This window comes from Hemicordylus capensis, chromosome 8 (genome assembly GCF_027244095.1).
Source record: "Hemicordylus capensis ecotype Gifberg chromosome 8, rHemCap1.1.pri, whole genome shotgun sequence".
Lineage (NCBI taxonomy): Eukaryota > Metazoa > Chordata > Lepidosauria > Squamata > Cordylidae > Hemicordylus > Hemicordylus capensis.
In genome coordinates, this window is record NC_069664.1 from 9,087,849 (window position 1) to 9,114,894 (window position 27,046).

At 46.9% G+C, this 27,046-nt stretch overlaps 1 protein-coding gene across 4 annotated transcripts in view; it reads right to left on the minus strand.

The window, feature by feature from the left end:
• The window catches only part of ZMAT4 (zinc finger matrin-type 4), a 180,379-nt gene that overhangs the window by 33,873 nt on the left and 119,460 nt on the right, over positions 1-27,046 (minus strand). Inside the window, exon 6 of one of the 4 annotated variants that reach the window (XM_053268935.1) lies at positions 11,904-12,110. The exons of 2 other annotated variants lie outside the window; for them this stretch is intronic. In XM_053268935.1, coding sequence (XP_053124910.1) covers positions 11,954-12,110 — 157 coding nt within the window. In that variant the 3' untranslated portion in view covers positions 11,904-11,953. Of the gene's footprint in view, positions 1-11,903; positions 12,111-27,046 lie in introns of those variants that run through there. One more of the 4 variants, XM_053268934.1, reaches the window with a different exon arrangement.

Genomic DNA, 27,046 nt, shown 5'->3' on the forward strand with positions numbered 1-27,046 from the left:
TGCCAATCCATTTCCAGGTACAATTAAGGTGCTGATTATTGACTTCAGGGCCCTAAATTACTTGGAATCCAAGCATTTTAAGGGTTACCTGCTCTCAGCTGGGCAGCTGAAGCTCATTGGTCAAGCACAAGGGACAGAGCTGGTCTAAGGGAGGAGAACTGGTCTTGTAAAAAGCAGGGTCTTTATTTATTATTTATTTAGTACATTTATATACCGCCCCATACAAAAATTTCCCTGGGCACTTCACAATATAAAGGCAATTAAAACACTGACATAATTAAAACAAACTAAAATGCAATTTAAACTCTAAAACCGAAGCTTTAAAACTATAAACTAAAAGCTGGACTAAACAGGTATGTTTTTAGGTCCTTCTTAAAAACAGCCAGAGAAGGGGAAACTCTAATTTCATTAGGAAGCACTTTCCAGAGTCCCGGGGCAACTTTAAAAAAAGCCCTGCTTGTAAAGCAGGATCTGCTCTGGTTTGCATTTGAATGGGACACTCCATGTGAGCCCTGGATATCCCCCTTAGGGGATGAGGCCACTCTGGGGAAAGGGCCTGTGTGTTTGGACACAGAAGGTTCCAAGTTCCCTCCCTGGCAGCATCTCCAAGATAGGGCTGAGAGAGACTCCTGCCTGCAACCTTGGAGAAGCCGCTGCCAGTCTGTGTAGACAGTACTGAGCTAGATGGACCAAGGGTCTGACTCGGTATAAAGCAGCTTCCTAGGTTCCAGAGAATTCCATAGATTAATTATGCATTGTTTGAAAAAGTACTTCCTTCTGTCAGTCCTAAATGCTCTTTGTTCAGCAAAAGATTCACAAAGCAGGGCCAAATTTCTTAATTTACAACACACACACACACACACACACACACACACACACGCTATTTACATGACTGGGTGGGGAAGGTGGCACAATTCTTACCTTCCCCCCAGTCGAGCACAGATATGTTGCTGGGAGCATGGACCATGCTCCCAGATGAGCAGCACTTTGCTAAACAGTGTGCAGCTCCGGAGGCCGGGATGACGCATCCCAGCCTCTGGGCATCCCACAATGCACCGCGTGCTGAGCACAGTGCACTGGGGAATTCCCCCAGGAGATGGGCACTCTAGGCACCCGTCTCTGTGTCGGCCAGGCCAGAAGCAGCCCGAGCTCTTACACAATCAGGGAGCTGGGTTAGAGGCGTGCTGGCACCTTTAAACCAGGCTAAAAGCCAGGCTACAAAGCTGGGCTAGGTGGCACTGCCCCACCAGGATCAGGCCCAATCCCGGTGGTTCCCACACGCCGCCTAACCCAGGCTAGGCTTCCCTAGCTTGGGTTAGGCTGTGTGTGAGAGCCCTCAATGTATGTATCATATTCCAGCTAAACCCAAGCTCTTCTGATTCCCATTGGGCTTAAGAGTGCTAAACTTTGGCAGGATTGTGCTTGTTGTGTTCAAGAGACAGGGAAGGTATTCATTTATTTAACACACACACAGACACACACACATCTTTAATTAAAGGTTTGTCTGGTCTGTCCCAGGGATCTTTGGGGCTTATGTTTATTCTACCAATCCGTGAATTGCAAGGCAAAGTGCCTCTGGGCATCTCGGAGGGAAGTGGATGCAAAAACCAGGTTGCAGAATTGCTCCTAAACTGAACGTTTCTACAGGTAACATGACATCCTCGGTCAAATCTCTGCAGATTTTAGAAGTAAGAATTTCTTCCCTGCTGCAATGAATAATTAAACAGGAGCTTTAACATGCAGACAGTTCTGTTTCTCTCTACTGTTTTCCTGCTCAGTAAGAGTCATAAAAGAGATCAAGACATGGTGGCTTCACACAACTGTCTGTCAATACTTTAAAAGTAGGGAAGAGGGTAACCAGAGGACAGTGGGGACCATGGGCTCCCGACAGGTGAGGCATTTGAACCTGCCCATCTCTGGTTCCATGGCTACTTATCAAGTTCCTTCTCCTTTTATGGAACCTATTTCCTCTGGAGGAAGTGGGGAGAATCTAGGGGGGCCTGTTCGGCACACACACTCCCTCCATCCTCCAGTGACCTTCTTCTGTATTGTGTGAGTACCTACAGGTGGATGCCGCCACAGCTCAGTGACAGACTATCTGCTTTGCATGCAGAAGGTCCCAGGTTCAATTCCTGGCAGCATCTCCAGGTAGAGATGGGAACGACTCTTGCCTGAAACCCCCGAGAGCGGCTGCCAGTCAAAGCAGACAACACTGAGCCAGAGGCGCTCTAATTCCCGGACCTTCCCGGGCCCGTGGCCTCCAAGGTCCAGGGGTGCTCCGTGGGGCCTCTTGCCACCACACCGTGGCCGCCCCACCGCACTAAACCGTGGTTGTCTTACTTTAATTAGTTTACCTTTGCCACCAATATGTGGGTTGTGGTGGGGTGGGGGGGGTGAGCCGAGCAGGCATCCCCCTGCCCCATGGCGGTGGTGGCCGGAGTGGACGCTGGGCCTGCTGGGCCTTGCAAGCTGTGAGGCACTCCAGTGCACCTGAGCAGGAAGGAGAGCCTCAGTTTGCAAGGACAGGCAGGCCCATGCCACGGAGCAGGGGGAGGCCTGCTCGGTTCACCCCCCCCATTTATTTATTTATTTATTTATTTATACCGCCCCATCCAGAGGCTAAGGGCAGCGTACAACAACTTGTAAAAGACCTAAAAATACAACATTCAAAACACAATGCTAAAAGAAATATAAAAACAATTCAAAAACAATTAAAACCATTTAAAAGCAATTAAAATACTCAAAAAAACCCCGACAACACTTTACAAGCCTTGGAAGGCCAGGCCAAACAAATAAGTTTTTAGGGCTCTCTTAAAGGCCGACAGCGAGCCTAAACTGCGGATATCTGCCGGGAGCGCAGTCCACAGACCAGGAGCAGCTGTAGAAAAGGAGTCGCCATCAGACGTACCGGTGGTAACTGGAGATAGACCTCTCCAGATGACCTCAACAAGTGATGGGATCATACTGAAGAAGGCTCTCTCTAAGGGAAGCTAAAGTAAAGTAACTAAAGTGAAATTATTTTGATTGTTTTAATGTTGTTTTTAGAATATTGTTTTAAAATTTTTAAATTGTGTTTTAAATGTCTTGTTTTTAGATTTACGGTTTTTGTTTTTAATTAATGTTTTTTGTTTTTATCTTGTTGTAAACCGCCCAGAGACATAAATTTGGGGCGGTATTAAAATATGTTAAATAAATAAATAAATAAACCACGGTTTGGCACGATGGGGCAGCGGCAGGTTGGGTGTGGGGTGGTGACAGGAGCCCCCACAAATGCAGGGGGCTCTCATGGCTGGGGGGGGGCTCACGGGGGGGGGGGGGTTGTGGCAAGGGAAGTCCAGGCACCAGCTTTGCCTAGGAGCGCCCTTGCACTGATCTAGCTGGACCAATGGTCTAACTTGGCATAAAGCAGCTTCCAATGTTCCTAGGTGTTCATATGAAGCTCCCCACTGAGAGAATTAACGGCATTATGGGTGAACTGAATACTCTCCAGTGAATGTTCCAAAATAAGTTTTCGGAAGAACAAATATTTTTCCAAAAAGACTCCCCAAAGATTACTTCCCCCCCCTGCATATGCCCAAGTTTTATGATTGATTGGCAGCAGCCTTGACATTCTTCTTTTGTTTTAAAAATCACCCCTTCTCCTAGTAACACACTGACATGATGTAGCCAACCAGTTTTGGCAATGAGACATCACTGATAACAAGCAAGCATATTCAGAGTGTGGGCACTGCTTCCAAAAGCACCCATTGCCCTCACTTGGAATCAGCTGTGTTTGCCATCTTTGATGTCATCGTATAGCCAAATCTGATTGGCTGCATGACAACATCACCATTACTAGGCAAGAGAGTTATTTTAAAACACAAAGTGGTGCTGAAAGATGCATTCAATTATGGCTGCAAAGAGGCTTTTAAGAATGAGGGAATGCCAGATAGAAATGGGGCACGGACTGCACGAATGTGGACCTTCTCTCTGTAATTTTTCTGAAACACTCATTAAAATAATGCCCCCAAATAACCAAAAGGGAAACGGTTTTCATTGGGCAAGAAAACATTCATTTGTTGCAGTGTAAAAGTATTGTCTCAATTTAAAATCATGTCTGTTATGGTTTCCCCCTCTCCTTCTTAGTTTACAAGAAAGTGAAATAGGTCTATGTAAACCGCTTTGGAAACTTTTGTTGAAAAGCGGTATATAAATATTTGTTGTTGTTGTTGTCATTCACACAATCAAAAACTGTGTTCTATCCAGGTTTGGGAGCCGTGTATGCTTCCAAATTTCGGTTGAGTGGAAGCGAGGTAGGAGGGATACCTGGGTAGAAGTGACTGTGTAGAAGCAATGTAAGAAGAAAAGCTATCCAGGTTTTCCTCCTACCTTGCTTCCACACAACTGAAAATTGGGAGCACACACAGCTCCCAAACCTGGGTAGAACAGTTTTTGACATCATAGAATGACATCATAGAATCATGCATTTAGAAGGTCCCAGGTTCAATTCCTGGTATCTCCAGGTAGGGATGGAAAAGAGTCCTGCCTGAAACCTTGGAGAGTTGCTGCCAGTCAGTGTGGAATACTGAGCTAGACAGACTAATGGTCGGACTCAGTATAAGGCAGCTTCCTACATTCCTAAGCAACCAAATGGCAAGCTCAGTGGTAGAGCATCTGCTTTGTATGCATAAGGTCCCGGGTTCACTCCCTGGCAGCATCTCCAGGTAGGGCTCGGAAAGACTCCTCTCTGGAACCTTAGAGACATGCTGCCAGTCAGTGTACACCAGGACCGCTCAACTTCAGCCCTCCTGCAGATGTTGGCCTACAACTCCCATAATCCCTGGCTATTGGCCACTGTGGCTGGGGTTTATGGGAGTTGTGGTTCAAAAACAGCTGGGGGGCCTAAGTTGAGCAGGCCTGGTGTACACACTATTGAGCCACATGGACCAATGGTCTGACTCGGTGTATAAGCCAGCTTCCTATGTAGAGATGCATTCATTCCCAATCGACATTTCTGATCTCTTGTTAATTCCTCCTCCTCTTTGATCTTGGGGACCTACTGATGGGACATTCGAAGAGCTGATGGTCTGGTTGTTTAATTCCAAACATCCACAGTTCTCCCCGCTCATCTCGCACCTCCCCCCCAGCAGTTTCCAGCCATCTCCTGGCAAATCCTCCCTACATCAAGGACTCAGCCTCCTGCAAACGGCAGGCGATAATGAGTTTGAGATGCTTCTGTTTATTTTTCAGGCACTCTCCTGAATATGCCTTGTCCCTACCCTCAGTTGCTTGATAGTCTCTGTTGTACACTTTATTTCTTTGTAGAGACATATTTGATTATCCACCCCCTGCCGGCTTAGTCATTTGAAATGCATCCCAGACCATGTGGGGATTTGCAGTGTCTCAACCGGATTTATTTTGTAATATGCAGTAATGTCCCCCCCCCCGCCCCCTTTCCAGAAGCTTTAGAAAAACCTGTGTCTTGTAACAAGGGGAGTTAGATGTACCATTTCTTCGGCTCCTCTGTTTATAGATGAGATACCCTAAAGCCAGAGATGAGCAGCTAGAGGAAAGCTGGGTAAAATATTCAACAATGGAAAGGGATACTTGATAGATGCTAAACGTTCTAGTAAGGTCTAATATCAAAGGGTATGCTCCATGTATAAAACATAGCCTTGATACAATGCTAGAATCCTAAACATATTTGATAGGCAGTAAACCCAACTGGAGACAATGGACCACTTACTTCCAAGGAAACTGGCTTAGAAGGACACTTCGTTTCCCACTGAAAGCAGCAAGACTGAAGTTAATTATGCCTAACTTGTTGCATTGATTTCAATTTCAATTGAACTTAATCCCTATTCAGGCTGATTCTCAGGATCGTTCCAATGCAAGTTAAATGAAGACCCCTGTGGAGCTTGTCCTGTGACGTCAGGATTTCTCTGCGATCTCAGATAGGCTTACCGAAATTTAGCAGACATTCAATAATGAGCCATTAAGGCTCTACACATGATCAGTGTGCAGAGCCGAAAGGGGTTCAGTGGGGAGAGCGGGCTTGACCCGCTCTCCCCGGTGACGATCACACATCCCTCCTCGGGTGGACGGATCACCCACTCAGACGAGCAGTAGCGGTGACTTCGGCGTTCCCGTGTCCAGCCACAGCTCACCTGGCAGCTCTGGGGGTTGGGTGAAGCTCTGCCCCCCGGAGTATGCGTTGCATTTTTGGGATCCCCCCTCCCCTCTCCTCGAGTGTGCCTGCTGCAGCCGCAAACAGCCGCAGCCGACACACAATTGCAGAAATGAGGTTAACATTGCACTCACAGCTGTCTCTGTGCTGCCGCCACCCCTTCTTTATCCACACCGCCAAACCATCAGGGTAAAATTGCAGTGATTTTTGCAGAAAGCAAAGGGCTGGGTTGAGGTTTAGGATAGGGGTGTGCACAAAACCGGCTGGCCTGGTTCAGTTTGAGTCTGAAGCGGACCCAAACAAGACTGGGCCAGTTCAGTTTTGTCCCCTTACCAAACCCCCCTGGGTTCGGTGGGGGGGGGGATTATGAGGCAATTACATTTTAAAAAAATAAATAAATTCATAATTACCTCCTCCGGGGGGCTTCTCTGAAGCTGCGGGGGTGGGTCTGCAGAGGTTCCTCCCTCCCCCAGTTGCCCTTTCTTGTGGCAAAAATTGCCTGGTTTGGGCGTTCTTTCGCCATTTCCGGGCCTTGCCCCTGATGGCGGCCATTTTGGAGGCTGCCGTGCATGCACAATGGGCCTCTGCATGGCATCGTGACTTAGGCCATGCAGAGGCCTGTTTGCACATCCCTAGTTTAGGATAACAATGAATAAATCGTAGTACTCTCTCCATGGAGTAATCTTTGTAGGACATTCCTGCCAGTCGTCATGTCCATTCCTCTGACAACATCGATCAAGTTTTATAGTAGTTTTTGTGTTTTGAAAACCTTTTAAAGCTTTGAAAACACCACTGCACATTTGGCCACCGCAGAGCCTATGGTCAGGACAAGAAAAGCATGAGAACACGCTGAAAGTCTTGCCAAGTCCAGCCACGTATTTTCCATCTCTGGGGGTGCAGACCTTGTCAATAATCACAATGAGCATTTCTCCCCCCGAGGTAGTACTGAGCACCCTGGCTGGCTCATGCACCAAAACGCTACAAGATGAAACCCAGCCAGATCATTAGCCAGGCTATTTCGGATCTGTTTATACTCTCCGCCTTCCCTCCACTCAATTATGGCAGCAATGAAAATCAGCTATGGGGAGCTGCACTGGGCATTAAGCAGCTAATGTGCATCATCTGAAGCAACTTCGAACCTGAAAATGCAACAAGCTAGCTGATACTCCATAACTTGCCTTCTAGTAAATCCTTCTCACTTGTCAATGATAGAGGTAATCATACCGGAAAGGAACCTGCTTGATTTATTGTTCAATCTCGATTTGCAAAGCTCTGTCTCCTGCTCAGAATAGCCACCTTTCCTTCCCACCCCGCCTGGAGAGCAGCATCTAAATTCCTCCATTTCAAAGTAGCTCGGAAGGTCATTTTGGATTTGAATGTGTTACATCACGAGCACTTGGAGTAATGAAGAGGGTTTCATGAGAAGCTGATGAATTGCTGGTGGAGGCTTCTTGTTGCCCGTAAATCCATCTGTTTCCTGTGGCATCAGGTGTTCCTGAACAGTTCTCTGTTACTTTTCAAATTAGAGCAAGGATGACAGAAGTGTGATGTTTATGTAAAAGGGAGGTGGTGGGATGTTGTTCCTTGCAAATGGAGGGGAAGAGATGGAGTCGGCTGGCTACTTCTAGAATGCAAAGGTGACTCGGTGATGAAATGCTCTGGTGTGAGGTTAGGGAGGGGCCCTAGCTTAGTGGCAGAGCACTTGCTTTGCCTGTAAAAGATCCCAGGTTTAATTCCTGGCATCTCCACCTTGGGCTGGGAAAGACCCACATCTGAAACCCCAGAGCAGGGGCAGAGGCATGAGTGAGCGAACGGGTTCGAAGAGCCTGGGCCGCCGCCTCTCGGGGGCCGCGTCTCACACCCCAGCCACACCCCCTTCATCTGACATCAGACACAGGGGGCGTAGCTTGGCTTGCAAACGGGGCCAGGCAGCTCCATTTGTGAGCAAAATCTCTGGCCAGTGGGCAGGGAGAGCTGATCTGGCCGCACTGTGAACGTGGTGCTGGTCGGGGATTTTGCTCACAAACAGAACTGTGCAGCGCCATTTGTGAGCTAAACCAGGGATTCTCAATGTGTGGATCCCCAGATGTAATTGGACTTAAACTCCCATAATCCCCAACCAAAGGCTATTGGGGCTGGGGATTATGGGAGTTGAAGTCCAATAACATTTGGGGACCCAATGTTGAGAAACCCTGAGCTAAACCAGCGCCGCGTTTGCAGCGTGGCCAGGAGTGACTACTTTTAGGCAGGGAGAGCCGCTCTAGCTGTGCTGCGAACGCAGTGCTGGCCAGGGATTTTGCTTGCAAACAGGGCAGCGCAGTATAAAATGATGCCTTTCAGCACCTTCCTTTATCGCTGCTGCCCGATATAGGTGTTTCCCATAGTTTGGCAACCCAATCTGGGAAACATACCAGCACGGATTGGAACTGTAAAGGTAAAGTTGTGCCGTCGAGTCGGTGTCGACTCCTGGTGAACACAGAGCCCTGTGGTTTTCTTTGGTAGAATACAGGAGGGGTTGGCCATTGCCTCCTCCCGCGCAGTATGAAATGATGCCTTTCAGCATCTTCCTATATCGCTGCTGCCCTATATAGGCATTTCCCATTAGTCGGGGAAACACACCAGCGGGGATACAAACCGGCAACTTATTGCTCCCTAGGCAAGTTAATTCTCCACTGCACCATTAGGTAGGGAAGCTCTTTCTGAGGCGATTAAGCTGTGATAGCTGTTTGTACACATTGCAAACCATCGCTCAGTGCTGAAAGTCCAGTGCAGAAGGAGAAACCAAATGTTACCATCAGAAAGTACCACCTATAGCCTGGAATGATGTTTAAAGTTTAAAGACGAATTTGCTCAGCTATTAAGCATACATTTTGTGCCTATCAGGACTGTTGTCTCAAAGTCACCATGATTTGTTTATCTGCTGGGGAAGAAATTGATATTCTGACACAGAAAAGTTTAATCTAAGCACCCCAGACTGAGTATACCAGCTCTAACTGGGTCATCAGGAAAAATGATCTTCCCTGAGTTACAGCGAACCACATTTGTGCTCATATAGCGAGAGATTAACTTTACTATTAATAATCATCTTCGTAAAAGGAGGATAAAACCTAGGTAGAGGGCAATTTGAATATTTAAAGGGTTTTATATCATTTCTGAGGCGATAAAATGAAAATCTTGCTATAACCCTTCTTTTCTTGCCAACAGCTAGAGAATCTTAACGATAAGCCTCCTGTGGACGAAAGCAGGAGGCAATGGTTGCTGGAAAGGGGCTTTAAAAATGGGCATTTGACCTAGTTCTGTTTTTTTTTTTTAATGGAGGAAAATGTGTGTGGGTTCTAAAAAAATGTTACAAACTTTCAAGTTCATCACAGTTAAAAGTGACAGCTTTCAAGCAATCATTTTTGTAATGCAGACCTAATGAAACACACAAAATTAACTTGGATACTTGAGGGACCACTTGACCACCGCCAAACCAGAGCAGGGCCCCCTCAGATGACCTTGTCAAGCAGGCAGCATCCCCTCGCCCCACTTCCCGCAGCCGCTGTGACCACCGCCACGGCCCATGCCGCCACGCAGTGGAGGTTTTTTTAAGAAGATGAAAGGGCAGCAAAAGCCTTTTTGCCTATGGGCGGCAAAAAGCTTAATCCGCCCCTGCGTGGGACTGCCCTTGAATGTGGTCTGGAAACTGCAATTATTATTATTATTATTTTACACAGTCAGACAGGTGTTATTGACTGGTTTGTTTTATCCAGACATCGAGTTCTTCCCAAGGACCTGGGATGGCTGAATTTTACTATCAATGTTGTTGCTGCTGTTATAGATATCGTCGCAGAATATAGGCTGTTCCTAGTAAAGTTGCTTTTTGTAATTGGCTGATGGTGATTTCTGTGGCCCCTATGGTGTTGAGGTGCTCTTCAAGGTCTTTTGGGACTGCACCCAGGGCGCCAATTACCACCAGGATTATTTGGGTCTTTTTCTGCCACAGCCTTTCAATTTTAATTTGTAGCTCTTTGTATTTTGTGATTTTTTTCTATTTCTTTTTATTCTATTCTGCTATCCCCTGGTATTGCTATGTTGATTATTTTGACTTGTTTTTCTTTCTTCTCAACTACAGTTATATCTGGTGTATTGTGTGGCAGATGTTTGTCTGTTTGTAGTCGGAAGTCCCATAATATTTTTACATCTTCATTTTCTTCAACTTTTTCAATTTTATGATCCCACCAATTGTTGGCTACAGGTAGCTTTTTTTTTTTGGCATATTATTATTATTATTATTATTATTATTATTATTATTATTATTATTATTATTATTTCAATTTCTATACTGCCCTTCCAAAAATGGCTTAGGGCGGTTTACACAGAGAAATAATAAATAATAAATAAATAATAAATAATAAATAAATAAGATGGATCCCTGTCCCCAAAGGGCTCACATTCTAAAAAGAAACATAAGATAGACACCAGCTACAGTCACTGGAGGTACTGTGCTGGGGGCTGGATAGGGCCAGTTACTCTCCCCCTGCTAAATAAAGAGAGTCACCACATTAAAAGGTGCCTCTTTGCCCAGTTAGCAGGGGATTGCTAATTGATGCAATTGATGCAAAATGGGACTGCAAGATTGAGACAATATTGAGACAGATTGGCCAATGGTCGGACTCGATATAAGGCAGCTTCCTCTGTCAGTATGGATGGGAAGCACAAAGTGGGGGAGGCTTTAATCCTATCCTGCCATGGTCCAACCCAGATTGCATCTACGTTACTGCTGCTACTACCATGAAGATTTATATACTGCTCTTCAACCAAAGCTTCCAAAGCGGTTTACATAGAAAAAGAAAGAATAAATAAATGATGGTCCCGTGTCCCCATAGGGCTCACAATTTAAAAAGAAACATAAGGCAGACACCAGCAACAGCCACTGGAGGGATGCTGTGCTGGGGATAGACAAGGACATTTGCTCTCCCCCTGCTAAATACAGCCATCCCTCGCCAACCAAGAGGGTTCTGTTCCAGGAGAACCTTGTGGTTGGAGAATTCGTGGTTGGCGAGCCATTGATATCATATAGATAGATAAACTTTATTATAGTCTTTGACCAGCAAGAAGGCGGTGTGGAACACAAAATCAGGTCCATACAATAATATATCGACAATAACTTTACGAATATACAGTAGTATAGTAGATTAAGCCAGTAGATTACTCATTAGGTGCCATCGTATATTCATTGCTATTGCACAAAACCTAGCCATGTTATGAGTAACGTGGGCTTGACGTCAGACGCGGCAGGCGTGTTGGGGCCACGAGGCGTGGCCCCTGAGGGGCGGTGGCCCAGGTTCTTTGAACCCAGTCGCCCAACGGTGGCTACGCCCCTGTCTACAAGAATCTCCATGTGTTTTCTCTAAATAGCTGCAACTACTAAATTCTGCAACTACTCTGTAACTGGAGTGGTAGCTTCTTTAGTGTTCTGCTAATTAACCTGGGGGTAAAAATTACAATCCCCAACAAGCCCTGATCAGCCTGGCATATTCCTGGCGGCCAGTGCTGGCCTAGAGGCACCCTGGGCAATGCGGAAAGCCCACAGATGAAAGCGTCCCTCTCTGCCAAAGCAAGGGGATGCCGAGGCCATTCCTTAGTGACACTCTCAGCAACAGCATTAGCCTCCCCCCAAATGCAGGAGGCACGTCCTCATGCCGAAGCTCGAACGGCAGTCATGTAAAATTGAAGACAACTCCTTTACGCCAGCAATACATTTTTAATAACAGGTTCATTAATGTCATTCTGAATCATGTCCCTTCAAAGGCGTTTGGTGGGAACACGGCTGAAGTTGTTCATTTGCTGAGTCAAAGTGACAGTCCTGAGCTCCAGACCTCCCTTTGCTGAGCGCTGTGCGGCCGCGGCTCTGCAGCAGGACTTTGGGGAGACACGACCTCTGGCTGCTGCACCGGTGACCCTACCACAATATAAGATGAGGGATCTGCTTGAGGCTGGATTTGGGGCCCAACACTGCAGGGGATGCTCCTTTAAGGGAAAGGGAACCCTCTTGAGCCCCTGCACTATCTTGGAAGGTGGAATGTAGGAAGCTGCCATATACTGAGTCAGACCATTGGTCCATCTACCTCAGGATTGTCTACCAAGACTGGCAGCAGCTTCTCCAAGGTTGCAGGCAGGAGTCTCTCTCAGCCCTATCTTGGAGATGTTGCCAGAGAGGGAACTTGGAACCTAGATGCTCTTCCCAAAGTGGCTCCATCCCCTAAAGGAGAATATCTTCCAGTGCTCACACATCAAGTGTCCCATTCATATGCAACCAGGGTGGACCCTACTTAGCTAAGGGGAGAAGCCATGCTTGCTACCACAAGACCTGTACACAACACAACATGCAATGTAATGTTGTAAAGGTATCACATGTATCACCCACATTAGACACACATGGGGCTCAATCCTATCCATGTTTACACAGCTAGTTGAACTTACTCTTTGATGTACAGGATTGCAGCCTTAGCTAATTTAACTGTATTTTAACCAGCTGACTAGATGTATAGACATCTGCTTAACTGCACGACTTCAACATTCTGAGAGCCAGCATAGTGTACTGGTTAGTGTTGGACTAAGACCGGGAAGACACAAGTTCAAATCCTCATTCAATAGTGAAACTCACTGGGTGACTCTAGTCATGTGTCTCTCAGCCTAACCTACCTCACTAGGTTGTTGGGAGGATAAAAAAATAACCATGTACACCACTCTGAGCTCCTTGAAGGAAGAGCGGGATATAAATGTGAATAAATAATAAATAAATAAAATAAAATACTTTGGGAGGAGAGCTGGTCTTGTGGTAGCAAGCACGAATTGACTCCTTTGCTAAGCAGAGTCCACCCTGGTTTGCATTTGAATGGGAGACTACATGTGTGAGCACCACAAGATATTCCTCTTAAGGGATGGTGCCACACTGTTTGCATGCAGAAGGTTCCAAGTTCCCTCCTTGGCAGCATCTCCAAGACAGGGTGAGAGAGACTCCTGCCTGCAACCTGGGAGAAGCCGCTGCCAGTCTGTGTAGACAGCAGAGGTACACCTAGGTAATTTTGGAGCCTGGACCTAAAGGCCCTGCAAATTAAGCATCACCATGCTCTGCTGAGCAACCACACCATCCAGGACAGTCTAAAGAGGATTTGGGGGCACCCAGGGGCTGTGGAGGCCCTGGACGTCGACTCCCAAGTCCAGGGGTAAGGGTGCCTTTGGTAGACAGTACTGAGCTAGATGGACCAACCGTCTGACTTGGCGTAAGACAGCTTCCCATGTTCCTACACGGAGCACTGGGAAGATGTCATTGGACTACAATTGTCATCCCCACCACAATGGCCGTGGTCCAACAATATCTGGAGAGCGAAAACTGGACTTTGAAGAAGCAAGACAGAAAAAACATTGATGGTTTTGAACGCTGGTGCTGGAGAAGACTTTTGAGGATACCATGGACAGCCAGCAAAACAAACCAATGGATTATAGAACAAATCAGTCCAGAATTCTCACTTGAGGTACAAATGACCAGGCTCAAACTATCATACTATGGACACATTATGCGAAGACCCAGCTCCCTTGAGAAGTCCATAATGCTGGGGAAAGTGGAAGGAAAGAAAAGAAGAGGACAACCAGCAGCAAGGTGGATGGACTCGATCACAACAGCAATGAATGCAGCACTGAGAGACCTCAAAGGCCAAGTTGAAGACAGATCATCCTGGAGAGAATCTATCTATGTGGTAGATAAGAGTCAACTCCGATTTGACAGCACTTAATCAATCAATCAATCAATCAAGACTGAAACCCCCTGTTGTAGGCAATACTGAGCAAATTGGACCAGTGGTCTGATTTGGAATAATCCTATGAACTTTGTGGTTGAGTGGGGATTTCAAGCTCGGTTGCCACATCATAGTATACAGACCCTTGACTGATCCATATGATAGCCAGCCATTACCTTTAACATCAGGATGATGTCTAGAAATCAGCAGACACTTACTCCCTGCTATGAATAGTTTCAGAGAACATTGAAAATGTCATTCTTTGTTTAACTGGAAGAATTACAGACAGCTCTCATTTCTGAAAGTCTTGTCCTTGAGGATATTAGCTGGGTGGAGGAGAAGGAAATGAAAGGAAAGGTTGTGCTGTCGCGTCAGTGTCAGCACCTTCCTATATCGCTGCTGCCCGACATAGGTGTTTCTCATAGTCTGGGAAACATACCAGCAGGGATTCGAACCAGCAACCTCTTGCTCTCTAGGCAGGTTGCTTCCCCACTGCACCATTAGGTGAGAAGACACTGATTTTTTTAAACAGCAGCATGAACAAATACGGACTGCTATGCCTTTAAAAATACTTTTAAAGTGTTTTAAGCCTCATTAAAGTAGTTAAGTAAAAAGAGACACTTAAATAGGACTTTGCGAATCATGGAGTTGATCTCAAATGCATAAAAGAGGATTAGTTAATATTTCTTTCCATATTCAAAATTTTTTAAGAAGGTGAAGCTTTTTAAAAATGCAATTCTATAATGCCTGTCACCAAGAAATCAAATGACTTTGCAGATATTTATTAATAATTGTCATTCCTGTCATTTATTTTGCTTTATTCACAGCTTCATCAGAGTTGAAGTCAGCAATTGCTGAACAGACACCAGTGGAAAGAGGGACAGGGATACATTCTGATAATCCTGATGAATTTTCATTTATGTCTCAATCAAGCTAGTTTAAAAAAACATTAACAAAGAACAATTGCCATTTACCAAACCTAGCCACAAATCTCTACGAATATTCCTTCAGAATTCAGTTCAGAGGGAAATCCATAGTTTCAATGAGCTTCTTATACAAAGAATTTGGAATTCACTGGAAAATACTGCTTTGAGCTTTATACATTCTAGAAAACAGGGGAAACATTGTGCATTAAAGTTGTGCCCATTTCTCCCCACCTCTCCACCTACAATTTTAACAGTAGCTTGACATACAGAAATAAAGAAAACAAAGATGTGTGTTTTTTTTAAATCCCTTGGTCTTCAGGATAGCAAAAAGCTCTTCCTGCTAAATTTCTGCATGTTCAAGGCACAGGAGAAAGGCTAGTCATTCAAGTGAGGAATTCTAGTTTTCTGCCTCCTTAAATGGCCCCATTAGGTTTCACAGAAATAGAGGAAGCTGCCTTATATCAAGTCAGACCGTTGGTTTATCTACAGGTGAAACTCAGAAAATTAGAATATCGTGCAAAAGTCCATTAATTTCAGTAATGCAAATTAAAAGGTGAAACTGATATATGAGACAGACGCATTGCATGCAAAGCGAGATAAGTCAAGCCTTAATTTGTTATAATTGTGATGATCATGGCGTACAGCTCATGAAAATCCCAAATCCACAATCCCAGAAAATTAGAATATTACATGGAACCAAGAAGACAAGGATTGTAGAATAGAACAATATCGGACCTCCGAAAAGTATACAGTGTACTGTGCTTGATTGGCCAGCAAACTCGCCTGACCTGACCCCATAGAGAATCTATGGGGCATTGCCAAGAGAAGGATGAGAGACATGAGACCAAACAATGCAGAAGAGCTGAAGGCCGCTAATGAAGCATCCTGGTCTTCCATAACACCTCATCAGTGCCACAGGCTGATAGCATCCATGCCACGCCGCATTGAGGCAGTAATTGCTGCAAAAGGGGCCCAAACCAAGTACTGAATACATATGCATGCTTATACTTTTCAGAGGTCTGATATTGTTCTATTCTACAATCCTTGTCTTCTTGGTTCCATGTAATATTCTAATTTTCTGGGATTGTGGATTTGGGGTTTTCATGAGCTGTACGCCATGATCATCACAATTATATCAAATTAAGGCTTGACTTATCTCGCTTTGCATGTAATGCGTCTGTCTCATATATCAGTTTCACCTTTTAATTTGCATTACTGAAATTAATGGACTTTTGCACGATATTCTAATTTTCCGAGTTTCACCTGTAGCACAGTATGTCTACACTGACTGGCAGCAGCTCTTCAAGGTTTCAGGCAGGAGTCTTTCTCAGCCCTACTTGGAGATGCTGCCAGGGAGTGAACCTGGAACCTTCAGCATATGCAAAGCAGATGCTCCTCCACTGAGTTATGGTAAAGGTTTCGAATACACCGACTCATCTAAAGGTGTAACCTAACCCCCTTTATCTCTGACCGGGGAAAGAACGGAACACAGAAGGCTGCAAAAACAAAGCAAAAACTTTCCATCACAAGACCAGCCTTCCAAGGGAGAGGCTGCGTACTTTCAGACATTCATCCAAAGTGGCAGTAGAGGAACTCTGACGACGAGTGAGTCGTGCTTCCTACAGGGATGCTTCTGGGCTAGACAAGTGATGGAGGCTCGGGCTGTGTGACACCCTGAGGCAAGGTGTACAGAGCATGCTTACAGAGGAGGTGCTACTTTGCATAAAGAGGGTCCCAGGTTCAGTACTTGGCATCTCCAGCTAAAAAGGAACTCGAGTAACAGGGCTGGAGGAAGACCCGCTGTGTAGTGCAGCAGTTAAAGAGAAGGAGCTGTGCGCAAGGAGACCCACCCCCCACCAAATATCCTCTCAGTTATGAACTCAGTGCATGGAAAGGCAATAATATTGGGATATCGGAGCATAAAATGGCGGTGGAAATACAAAACGTCCATTTTTGTCCCTTGTGATTCTCAGATGTGACATCACTGTTTGCTGTGATTCTCAGATGTGAATACAATGTCCGGGTTATTTTCAAAAATCAATTAAAAATCAATGGTTGGGATGAGGCATTCAAAATTATATACACCGAGTTCTGCCATCCTCTGCTCTGTGTGTGCCAAATTTCAGAGCTCTCTCTGCCCAGCCACTTTTCAGAGTGATTTTTATGGGGATTTTTATTGACAATTATCAGATTTCCGATTGGAAATCTTTTACCAATATCGATATTCTGAAGTGTCAAAAGACCTGATATTGACTGGATTGGATCGAATCGAATCGAACCTAACAAACAGGTTGACTGCTGGGAATTTACAGAAAATAAGGGGGGATATAACACAAACACACTGATATTGCTAGGGCTGAGGAGGAGGTTGGTGGGGTGCCAGAGATCAGGGGCACCAAGCAAAATATTGGGGGCATATGCCCCATTGGCCAATAGCTAAAAATGCCCCTGCCTATTATGTTGTATCTGAGTTCAGGTGTCTGTCCACATGTACATGTTTTTGTGTGAATGAGTGCACCTTTATTCATTCTAAAAGTGAACTGGAGTCCCGGCCCCCTAAAATGCAGGATATGGATAGGATGCATTTAGCATTATGTACATTCAACATAATGTGAGAATAACTGTACGTGTGTACAGCTCTATGTGCTCGTACATGGTGAACAGATTGTACATGCATTGAACATAATGTGTTTGTTACTGGATGCCACTATGGTATCCAAGATCACGGCTGTTGCAAAATGCTGCCTTAAGCGTTAGCTGTTTCTTTAATCATTTAATTGGATGTTGTAAGCTACTTTGTAAAGATTTTATTGAAAAGGAAGATATGCACGCTTTAAATAAAATATGACGCATTGTTTTAACTTGCCATTCAGATCTGGGACAATGCTGGAATATGCTCCTGGGCTAATTAACTGCATTCCTGCTGAACGGGGGTCATAGCAACATAGGAAGCTGCCATATACTGAGTCAGACCATTGGTCTAGCTAGCTCAGTATTGTCTTCACAGACTGGCAGTGGCTTCTCCAAGGTTGCAGGCAGGAGTCTCTCCCAGCCCTATCTTGGAGATGCTGCCAGGGAGGGAACTTGGAACCTTCTGCTCTTCCCAGAGCGGCTCCATCCCCTGAGGGGAATATCTTCCAGTGCTCACACTTCTAGTCTTCCATTCATATGCAACCTGGGCAGACCCTGCTTAGCTAAGGGGACAAGCCATGCTTTCTACCACAAGACCAGCTCTCCTCCCTAGGGTCTAAAAACCCTAAAGAGCTGTTGGACGTTGATGGCTGAGCTTCTGTCCCTGCAGCTGCCACCTGCTTTATCAAGATCGAGCAGCAAAAGGTGTGAAATGCCTTCGGACAGAAGTTATTCCCACCACACCTGCTGTGGCTGGACCTTTCCTACCTGCTTTCTGAGTGCAGGAGGCATTTACTTTTGAGACCAGACCACAACTGCTTGCAAAGCACGGGGTTCGGATACCAAGCAGCCCAAAGCTTTCCAGCTGTGGCTCTCAGATCTGGAGCTCTTGCAACATCTTGTTTTGAGCGGATTCGGGTCTTATCTGAAGCAGTGCATGCATGCTGCTTTGGAAGCGAGATGGGTCGGGTGGGCTAGGGAGGAGCAGATCACTGCTCCGTTTTCTTGTTCATCCACAGCCTGCCTTCAGTTTGCACTCAGAGAATTTCTAAAGTGAATTTTGAAATTGGTGCTCCTGCAATTTGCTACCAGGGCTGACCTTAGGATCTCTGGAGCCCTGAGCGAAGTTTGATTTTGGTAGGCCCCCAGCTGAGAAGTGCAGAGCCCTGGCTTTAACCTGAGTCATGCAGGCTGCTCATTCACCAGGTCGAGAGCAACCTGCCTGGATAACCAGCGAATGATTAGCTTGCGCTGGTTTGAGCATACAGTGGGAGAGAGTTCCCAGTCTCTTATGGGGCAAAGTTTGAACAGAGATGAAAAGATGCTGCTGTGAACTTGGAAATCCAGTCTCAGACCCAAAGGTGTCTGCAGGATTTCCCCCGGTGGGGTGCAAAGCCAGCAAACCAATACTCCCCTCCCTGGGAGTATGCTCCATTGAATTCAATGGGAACTGGCTCAATCCAGGACTGGGGGAAACTGCCCCCTCTTGCCCCCCCCCCCGACACTCATGCTCAAACCATTCCTTTGGAAATGAATGCTGAGGCGGGCAATTCCTCTTCAAGAGAGGAAATGCAGCTTGTGAGCCTAGATGTTAATAGGGGGCTAAGGGACAATGAGCACAGAGGACTGTGTGTTCTGGGGTGCAGGGTGTGCAGGCCCTTTGGGGACAACGGCATATTATATTCTTACTGTGCAGTTCTTCAGGGGATATAAAAGGAATAACGGGGAGTGCTATATTTGGGCACTTTTTGCACCGCCCCGGCAAGAACTGGTGCCTCAGGCAACCACCTAGGCCTGCCTGGTAGGGGTATTGCACAAAACCAGAGAACTCGGTTCGGCTCGGGTTAAACCGGACTCGAGCCAAACCGGTTCTTGTCCGGTTCTGTGCACGTCGAGCCAGGCCCCAGTGTGGCTCGAGTTTGAACCAGTTTGGGCCTGGCTCGAGGCAGGTGGAAGGTGGTCACTTTTTTTTTTTTTTAACTAACTTAGCACTGCTGGCGGCCGAAATTACTATTTTTGTGCAGAGCCCACAGCACGGGGCGGGGGGAGGGAAATGCTCCTGAACCGCTCATCAGAGCAGTAACAGCAGAGTGCGGAGCGACCTGATCTGCCATCCCTCCCCGCGACCAGCCAGCCACTCAGTGCTCACACCGGGACCGGGCTATCCTTTAAATGGCCGCCGTGCACGCACGTGGAGGATTTTTTAAAAGGGATCTCCTGGTGTTTCTTTGCTTGGACAGCAGTGCTTTTGCACAGAAACGTGTGAGCACTAAGAGGTGTGAGCACTGAGCTGGTCATGGTGAGGGATGGTGGGCCGGGTCACCGCTGCCTCCCCACCACTGCTGCATGCTCTGCAAGTCCCGCTCCAGTGCATGGTTCAAGGGCATCTCCGCGCCTCTTCTTTTTGGAAAGAGTGGCCAAGAGCGGTCATGACCCAGCCACGCAAATGGCCAGCTGTGCAAACGGATGCCCTTTAAGGATGCAATCCTGAACTCACTTCTTAAGTTCCACTGAACTCAAGGGGACCCGCTTTGGGGTGATCATGTTTAGAACTGTGCAGCACATCTTACTGAGAAGACACCATCAACCAGCCACTAGCTGTTAATAGCACATGTTGCGATTACTATCCAGAAAAATACACACACACACACACACACACACACACACACACACAGAGCTTTTCAGCAAACATTCTCAAAGTGGTTTACACACAAAAAAAACAAGCTATAAATCATATGGCTCCCTGACCCCAAAGGGCTCACAATCTAAAAAGAAACACAAAGTAGACACCAACAATAGCCACTGGAGGAATGCTGTGCTGGGGCTGGATAGGGCCAGTTGCTCTCCCCATGCTAAAGATAAGAGAACCGCCACTTTATACGGTGCTTAGTCTATCAAGACTAGATTTGCAGGTGCTATAGCAGTGGTGGAGCAAGGACGCCAGCGGCCCCCCCTCCATCCCACCGCTAGTGGCCTCCACCGCTCAAGCCATGTCCCCATGTCTGATCTGCAAGGCTGCCGCTTCATTTTTGAAAGGCTTCAGCCAGTGCAGTGTTCCCAGCCTAGTCAGGAATGCATCTCTCTGCTTTTGCAATCAGGGAAGGGTGCTTCCGGCCATGCTGCAAATGCAGTGCCAGCCAAAGTTTACTTGCAAATAGGATGCATGGCCCCGTTGGCTAATGGGGTCATGCCCCCTGTGTCTGACGTCAGATGTGTCAGATGTGTGGCCCTTGAGCACGACGGCCCGGGTTCTTTGAACCCCACCCCTGCTTAATGGTGGCTCCGCCCCTGTGCACTAGTATAAGGAGAGAGAATGCAGAGATGGCAGAGAGCCTCTGGTTGGTTCAGGGATTCCCAACCCTGGGTGCCCAGATGCCGCTGAATACAATTCCCATCATACCCAGTCAAAGGCTGTTGTGGCTGGAGATGATGGAAGCCGTAGTCCAACAACACCTGGGAGTTATTCGCAGATGGCTTCAAACAACTTTGAATCCACATTTGTGAAGAGAGTATCCTTCTTATCATGCTAATGATTCTACATCAGTGCCTCTCCCTATTTTCCTGGTGTTTTCAGAAAACGTAGCTTAAAACCAGCATTTTAAAAATCTGGAAATACACCGAGATATGCTAGAATTCGCAAGACAAAGCCCGACTTGTTTGTTGGGTAGGTCCGAGGATCTCGAAGGGACTTTAGGGTAAGTTTGGCTGGTGTGTAAATGCACATACTTTCTCCTGGAGGAGATTTGGGGTAGAAGCCCTGTCTGTAAAGCCTCCTGGGAAGTTAAAGCCAGGAACCCCTAGATTAGCTGAACCTTTGCTCACATCCAGCAGGTCTCTCCTTACATTCTTAACAAAGAGACATGGGGGCTATTCTGACAATTGGGAAAAATTGGGGCTAGCCCGATTTTTCTAGATCGTCAGAATCACTGGGCTTGGCTGCGAGCCCGGTGGTTCTAGAGCGGGTAACCCGCTCAAGAACCCTTGCCCCCAAACCAGGTTTGTGGAGTGAGCGCTCCGCAAACCTGGTTTTCTGGATCATGAGTAGCCATGGTATGGCTTCGTGCCGTGCCTACTCATGAGTAGACCCCCAGAGGGGAGGTGAAAAGCCACCTCCCAGGTCTGGGGGGGGTCTCCCCAGTATGCCCTATGCGCTTGCGCAGGGCATACTGGGGTTTCTGGGGGCTGCATGGGCCCCGAGCTCCCCAGCCCCCACTGGCTCCGTTACGGAGCTGGCAATTGTGTGGGCGGCCGATCTGGCCACCCAGGGCTCCCTCCCCGCTCACCCAAAGACCTGGCTCATGAGACCCGGCTCATGGGGTGCTCTTTGTTTCTCTCATGCCGGGCACAAACTGACTGCAACCAGCTGGCCTTGATTTCTCTCTCCTCATTCCTTTCTTGAACAGGCACTTTCCCCCCTGGCCCTCATATTGTGTTTTTAACAGCAATTTGCATGTAAAAATGAAGGTATTCACACCACTTTATATCTCTGCCTAGAAAAGCTTCCCCTGCTAAATTTCTGCTTGCCCATCTGTAGAAGAATCCGATCAGGGCCAAGGGAAGGTGGGAGAAGTACTAATTTGGGGGAGGAAAGAGGTAACAAAGAACATTATCAGAGGGCAAGGATTTTGCTATACGTTGAGGTCATTCACACAATCAAAAACTGTGTTCAACCCGGGTTTGGGAGCTGTGTGAGCTCCCAATTTTCAGTTGTGTGGAAGCAAGGTAGGAGGAAAACCTGGCTAACTTTTCCTCCTACTTTGCTTCCACACAATCACTTCTTCTCAAAGTTTCTCTTACTTGCTTCCACACAACCAAAAATTGGGAGCACACACAGCTCCCAAACCCGGGTAGAACACAGTTTTTGATTGTGTGAATGACCTCATTAAATAAGTATAGAGGTGAGGTACTTAATGTTGTTATATTATCTTGTTGATGAAGCTTGCTTTACATTTCTTATTCAGAAATGGGCCCGATTCCTCTTGGAAAATACTGTCATTTTGAATTAGGCCAACCTTTCCAGTCTGTTTTTCAGGCAAGTTTTCTCTTCCTGTCCAAGATCATGTGGCGGGAAGGACTGGTAAGGGGAGAGTGGCCAGTACCAGGCCAGGTGAAATCTGGAGGGAGATGACCCTGCACCCCACTCCCTGCACACAAGATCTCACCCAGCCCAGTTCCTGGCCGGGGAGGACGTGAAGGGCTTGGCCTGGCTCCTGGGAGGCTGGAGGAGTCTCCTCTCTACCTGGCTGCACTGGCTTCTGCAGCTTTTTGGGGGTAGATGAGTGAGTGAATGAGACACTTTAATGCCTTGTTGAATTAAAATAATTAATTTTAGTATAAAGTAAGGTAAAGCTGTGCCGTCGAATTGGTGTCAACTCCTGGCAACCATAGAGCCCTGTGGTTGTCTTTGGTAGACTACAGGAGGGGTTGACCATTGCCATCTCCCGCGCAGTGTGAGATGATGCCTTTCAGCCTCTTCCTAGATCGCTGCTGCCCGATAGAGGTGTTTCCCATAGTCTGGGGAGCATACCAGTGGGGATTCGAACTGGCAACCTCTTGCTCACTAGGAAGTTACTTCCCCACTGTGCCATGACATTATTATCTGACATTTTGCTGTCAAGTTACAGCTTGGTGGATGGAGGAGCAAAAGGCAGAGTGGGAAATAATGGGGGTGGGAATCACCCACTATCCTTTGCTATCCCTTAGAATCATCCCTGCCCACACACTGCATGACACTTGCGGATCAAACCAATGTAAGTCTGAGTCAAATGCAGAAAAGCACAGTCTAAGGGTTCAGTCTGGTGGATGGGGAAGTGAGGGGGCAAAAGACAATGAAGGTGGCCAACTCACACACGCAAACAGTTTGAGTAGGGGCTGAAGGAAACAATGAGCCCATTCTCATGACCAGCAATCAGAGGCTAGGAGGCAGAAAAGCCAGATATTGCTGATCATGAGAACCCATGAGAAGCCCATCAACCTAGCCCGTTCCAGCTTAGGTATCCTGACTCGCTTACCCTGATTTTTACCAAGGTAGGACAAAAATAGCAGCTACCCTGCTTTGGAGTTTCATTATGTGTTGAAACTGTGGTTTAAAACTCTTCTCAGCTGCTGGAGGCCATTTTGGTCATAGAGTTCTGTGGCTAGAGGGGCCAGTCAGGGGAGAGCTGTTGCTATACTGAGGGATGCCTCTCTCCTTTGAGCATAATGCATGCTGGGAGACTTGGAGGACCCAGCCCTGATTTTTTAAATGAATGGATCCCACAGGTGCATGGAACATCTGGGCGGTGTATTCACAGAGTCAAATGGAGGATCTTCTCATCTGTGCAATTTAGGGTGTGTGTTCTTCCCTCCTACAAACCACTCCCAGATGATAGCGTGTAGGACATTATTGCATCAATGAAAAATAGCCAGGGAGAAGGACACCTGCATTTTGAACTGTCTTGTGCAGAAACATGTATGGATGTGTGCTGTTTTATTTTAGGGAACAGATACTTTGGGGAAACTTTAATCTTTAAAGCCTGGCACTGTCTCTGAAAGGGAGGCTGTTCTCACTCGCAGCCTAGCCTAGATCAGGGACGCCCAGCCTGGGTTAGGCTGCACATGAGAACTGCCAGGATTTGGCCCAATCCCAGTGGGGTAGGACCGCCTAGCACCGCTATTTATCCTGGTTGTTAGCTGAAGTTAAGGGAGTGAGCATTTAGGAACACAGGGAGCTGCCATATAATGTGTCAGACCATTGGTCTATCTAGCTCAGTATTGTCTTCACAGACTGGCAGCGGCTTCTCCAAAGTTGCAGGCAGGAATCTTTCTCAGCCTTATTGTGGAGGTGCCAGGAAGGGAACTTGGGACCTAGATGCTCTTCCCAGAGCGGCTCCATCCTGAGGGGAATATCTTACACTTCTAGTCTCTGATTCATATGCAACCAGGGCAGAGCCTGCTTAACTAAGGGGAAAGTCATGCTTGCTACCCCAAGACCAGCTCTCCTCTCAAGACCCCCCGGCTACTTGCTTGTGTGCGAGCACAGGCTGCTTCCAGCCTGGCCACACACAGAGTTGGAGGCCTAGAGTGTCTGTTCTTGGGGGAATCTACCAATGCATGGTGCGTGTTGCATGGTGCATTATGGGATTCACAGAGGCCGGTACAAGTCCCGACCTCAGATCAATCCGCCCTGCTCCAAGCTGCACAGAATAGGGCACAGAAGAGCACGCTGCACACTCCCACCAACAAAAATAACAACGGTCTGGGGGTGGGGCGGCACCGTTTGGGGGAACCAAGGTTGGGGAAACCTTTCCCCTGCCCATGTGATGGCCCCAGTGTCTGTTTTCCTGTGGCTCAATCTGTATATTTGTCAATGCACAGAACTTTCAAAAATACCATAAGTCTGCAGAAGCTGTCTCCTCCCAAGGAAGCTGACCCTGGCACATCTTACTGCCCAGGGAGATACTTGTGTGTAAAATAGTACCATTAGGTAATTAAACTGACAAAATCAAAATGGCTAGATTTGTGAAGAGATGACAATCCCAGAAGCAGGATCGTCTTATCAATAGCGGAGAGGATGTTTCATATAAAATTAAACATAACCAGGCCTGTAAACATCACTCCAGTGCAGCAACTCATTAGGGGGGGAAACAACAACAACAACCCCCTCGTATCGCTCAGGGACAGAACACTGCGAAGCTCTGAAGCTTGTCAGCCGGTAGAAAAGGCTGCCAGTTTGCTAGAATCAGGGTGTTTTCCGTGTGCAGTTGTTCTTTAGATCTTCTGGCTATTGGAGCAAGAGGTTATGAAGAAATTGACTTGGCAGATTTGAAAACCTCTGGGAAAGACTCAAAAGAGATATTTGGGCTGGATTGTAATCGGAAAGACGTGGCTACGCATCACTGAACCACCTGGAAACCTTCTCGTTGATCAAGCAATGCATTTGATTTTCTGGCCGTGTGCTGCATGTAGCTCTGATTAAAGCGGAGCATGGGAAGTGGTGTTCTCCAGCTGGATTTTCACTTGTTCATTTCCTGTTTTCTTGCTTTATTAAAAAACGAAGAACGGAACCAGAACTATTTACCATGTCTTGTGTTCACTGTTGTCCAGCCATATGTATCATGAACATATTGATTTTGCTTTAGCACTCTTTTTCATGGTGCTATCTTCCTTCTCCTCCTTTGCCCTCACTGGTCTCTAGTCAAGCCAAATTTTAAAAAGCTGGAAGGACTAGAGCTGAACCAGAACTATTAACCATGCTTTGTGTTCAGTTTTACTGGACTGATATTCATCATGAACGTATTGATTTTGCTTTAGTGCTGGGTTTTCTTCTTTCCTCCTTTTTTGCCCTCACTGGCCTCGGCCCTCACTTGCCCGAGCTGATGTTTAACCTGTTGTGGTGACCCATGTGATTTTGGTCAATGACACTGCAACTTTACATCTCATATGATGCCACCGATGCTTGTACACAGCACACTATGGGTAGCCAGAGCCGATTTGGACTAAATAGTAGGGCTGTGCATAGAATCAGAACAATAAGTGGCTCCAATGCGATGCAAGTTATATCAGGGCATTTTTCACCCCCAACCCCCCAATTCGGACAAAAAATGTTCACACTATCAAAAATAGATTCACTGCAATACTGCATCGTATCGGCATTGCTTCAAAGCAATCGGTGGATCGGGGGGACTCCCAGATTTCCAGTTTTTGCCACCATAAGTGAAATTTCTTTTTGGTGGCCCCCCAGCTGAGAAGTGTGGAGCCTCAGCTTCAACTTGAGCTGTGCAGGCTGCTCATTTGCAACATCGGATGCTCAGTCCACGTAGATGACCAGTGAATGACTAGCCTGAGCTGGTATGGGGAGACAGTGGGAGAGAGTCCCCCAGTCTATTACAGAGCAAAACTCTTAACACTTCAGAGATGAAAAGATGCTGCCATGAGTTGGGAAATCCATCCTGAGCCCATTTCTTTTTGGAAATGAATGCTGAGGCAGTCAATTCATTTTCAAGAGAGGCAGTGCAGCTTATGAGACTAGCTGTTTATTAGGAGCTGAGGTGCAGTGAGCAAAGGAGATTGTGTCTTTTGGGGTGCAGTATGTAGGGGTGTGTATAAAATTTCCCCGGTTTGCTTCGAATCCAAACCGGATTCGGACCGGACCGACTTGGCACTGTGCCCTCCGGACCAGGCCCTGGCCTGGTTTGAATTAGAACCAGTTTGGGCCTGGTTTGAAGCCCATACTGCATGCTAAATTTGTTCAAAAATTAGTACTCACAGTAGCAGTGGCTGTGGGACAGTGGTGGCTCCCCTGACCCCCACTGGTCATGAGTTCTGAGGGCCGGTCTGGGTCTTCTTCTGCCCATTTCGGCCCTCTGTGTGTATGTGGAGGCACTTTGACCTCTGCGCATGCCATTTGCGTGATCCAGTCTAGGCACCCATCTCTGTGTGTGGCTGGGCTGGAAATATCCTGTGCTCACACACGAGAACAGGTAGCCCAGATTAAGGGAGTGCTCGCTCCTTTAACCTCAGCTACCAGCTGGGCTAAAAAGCCGGGCTCGGCGGCATTGCCC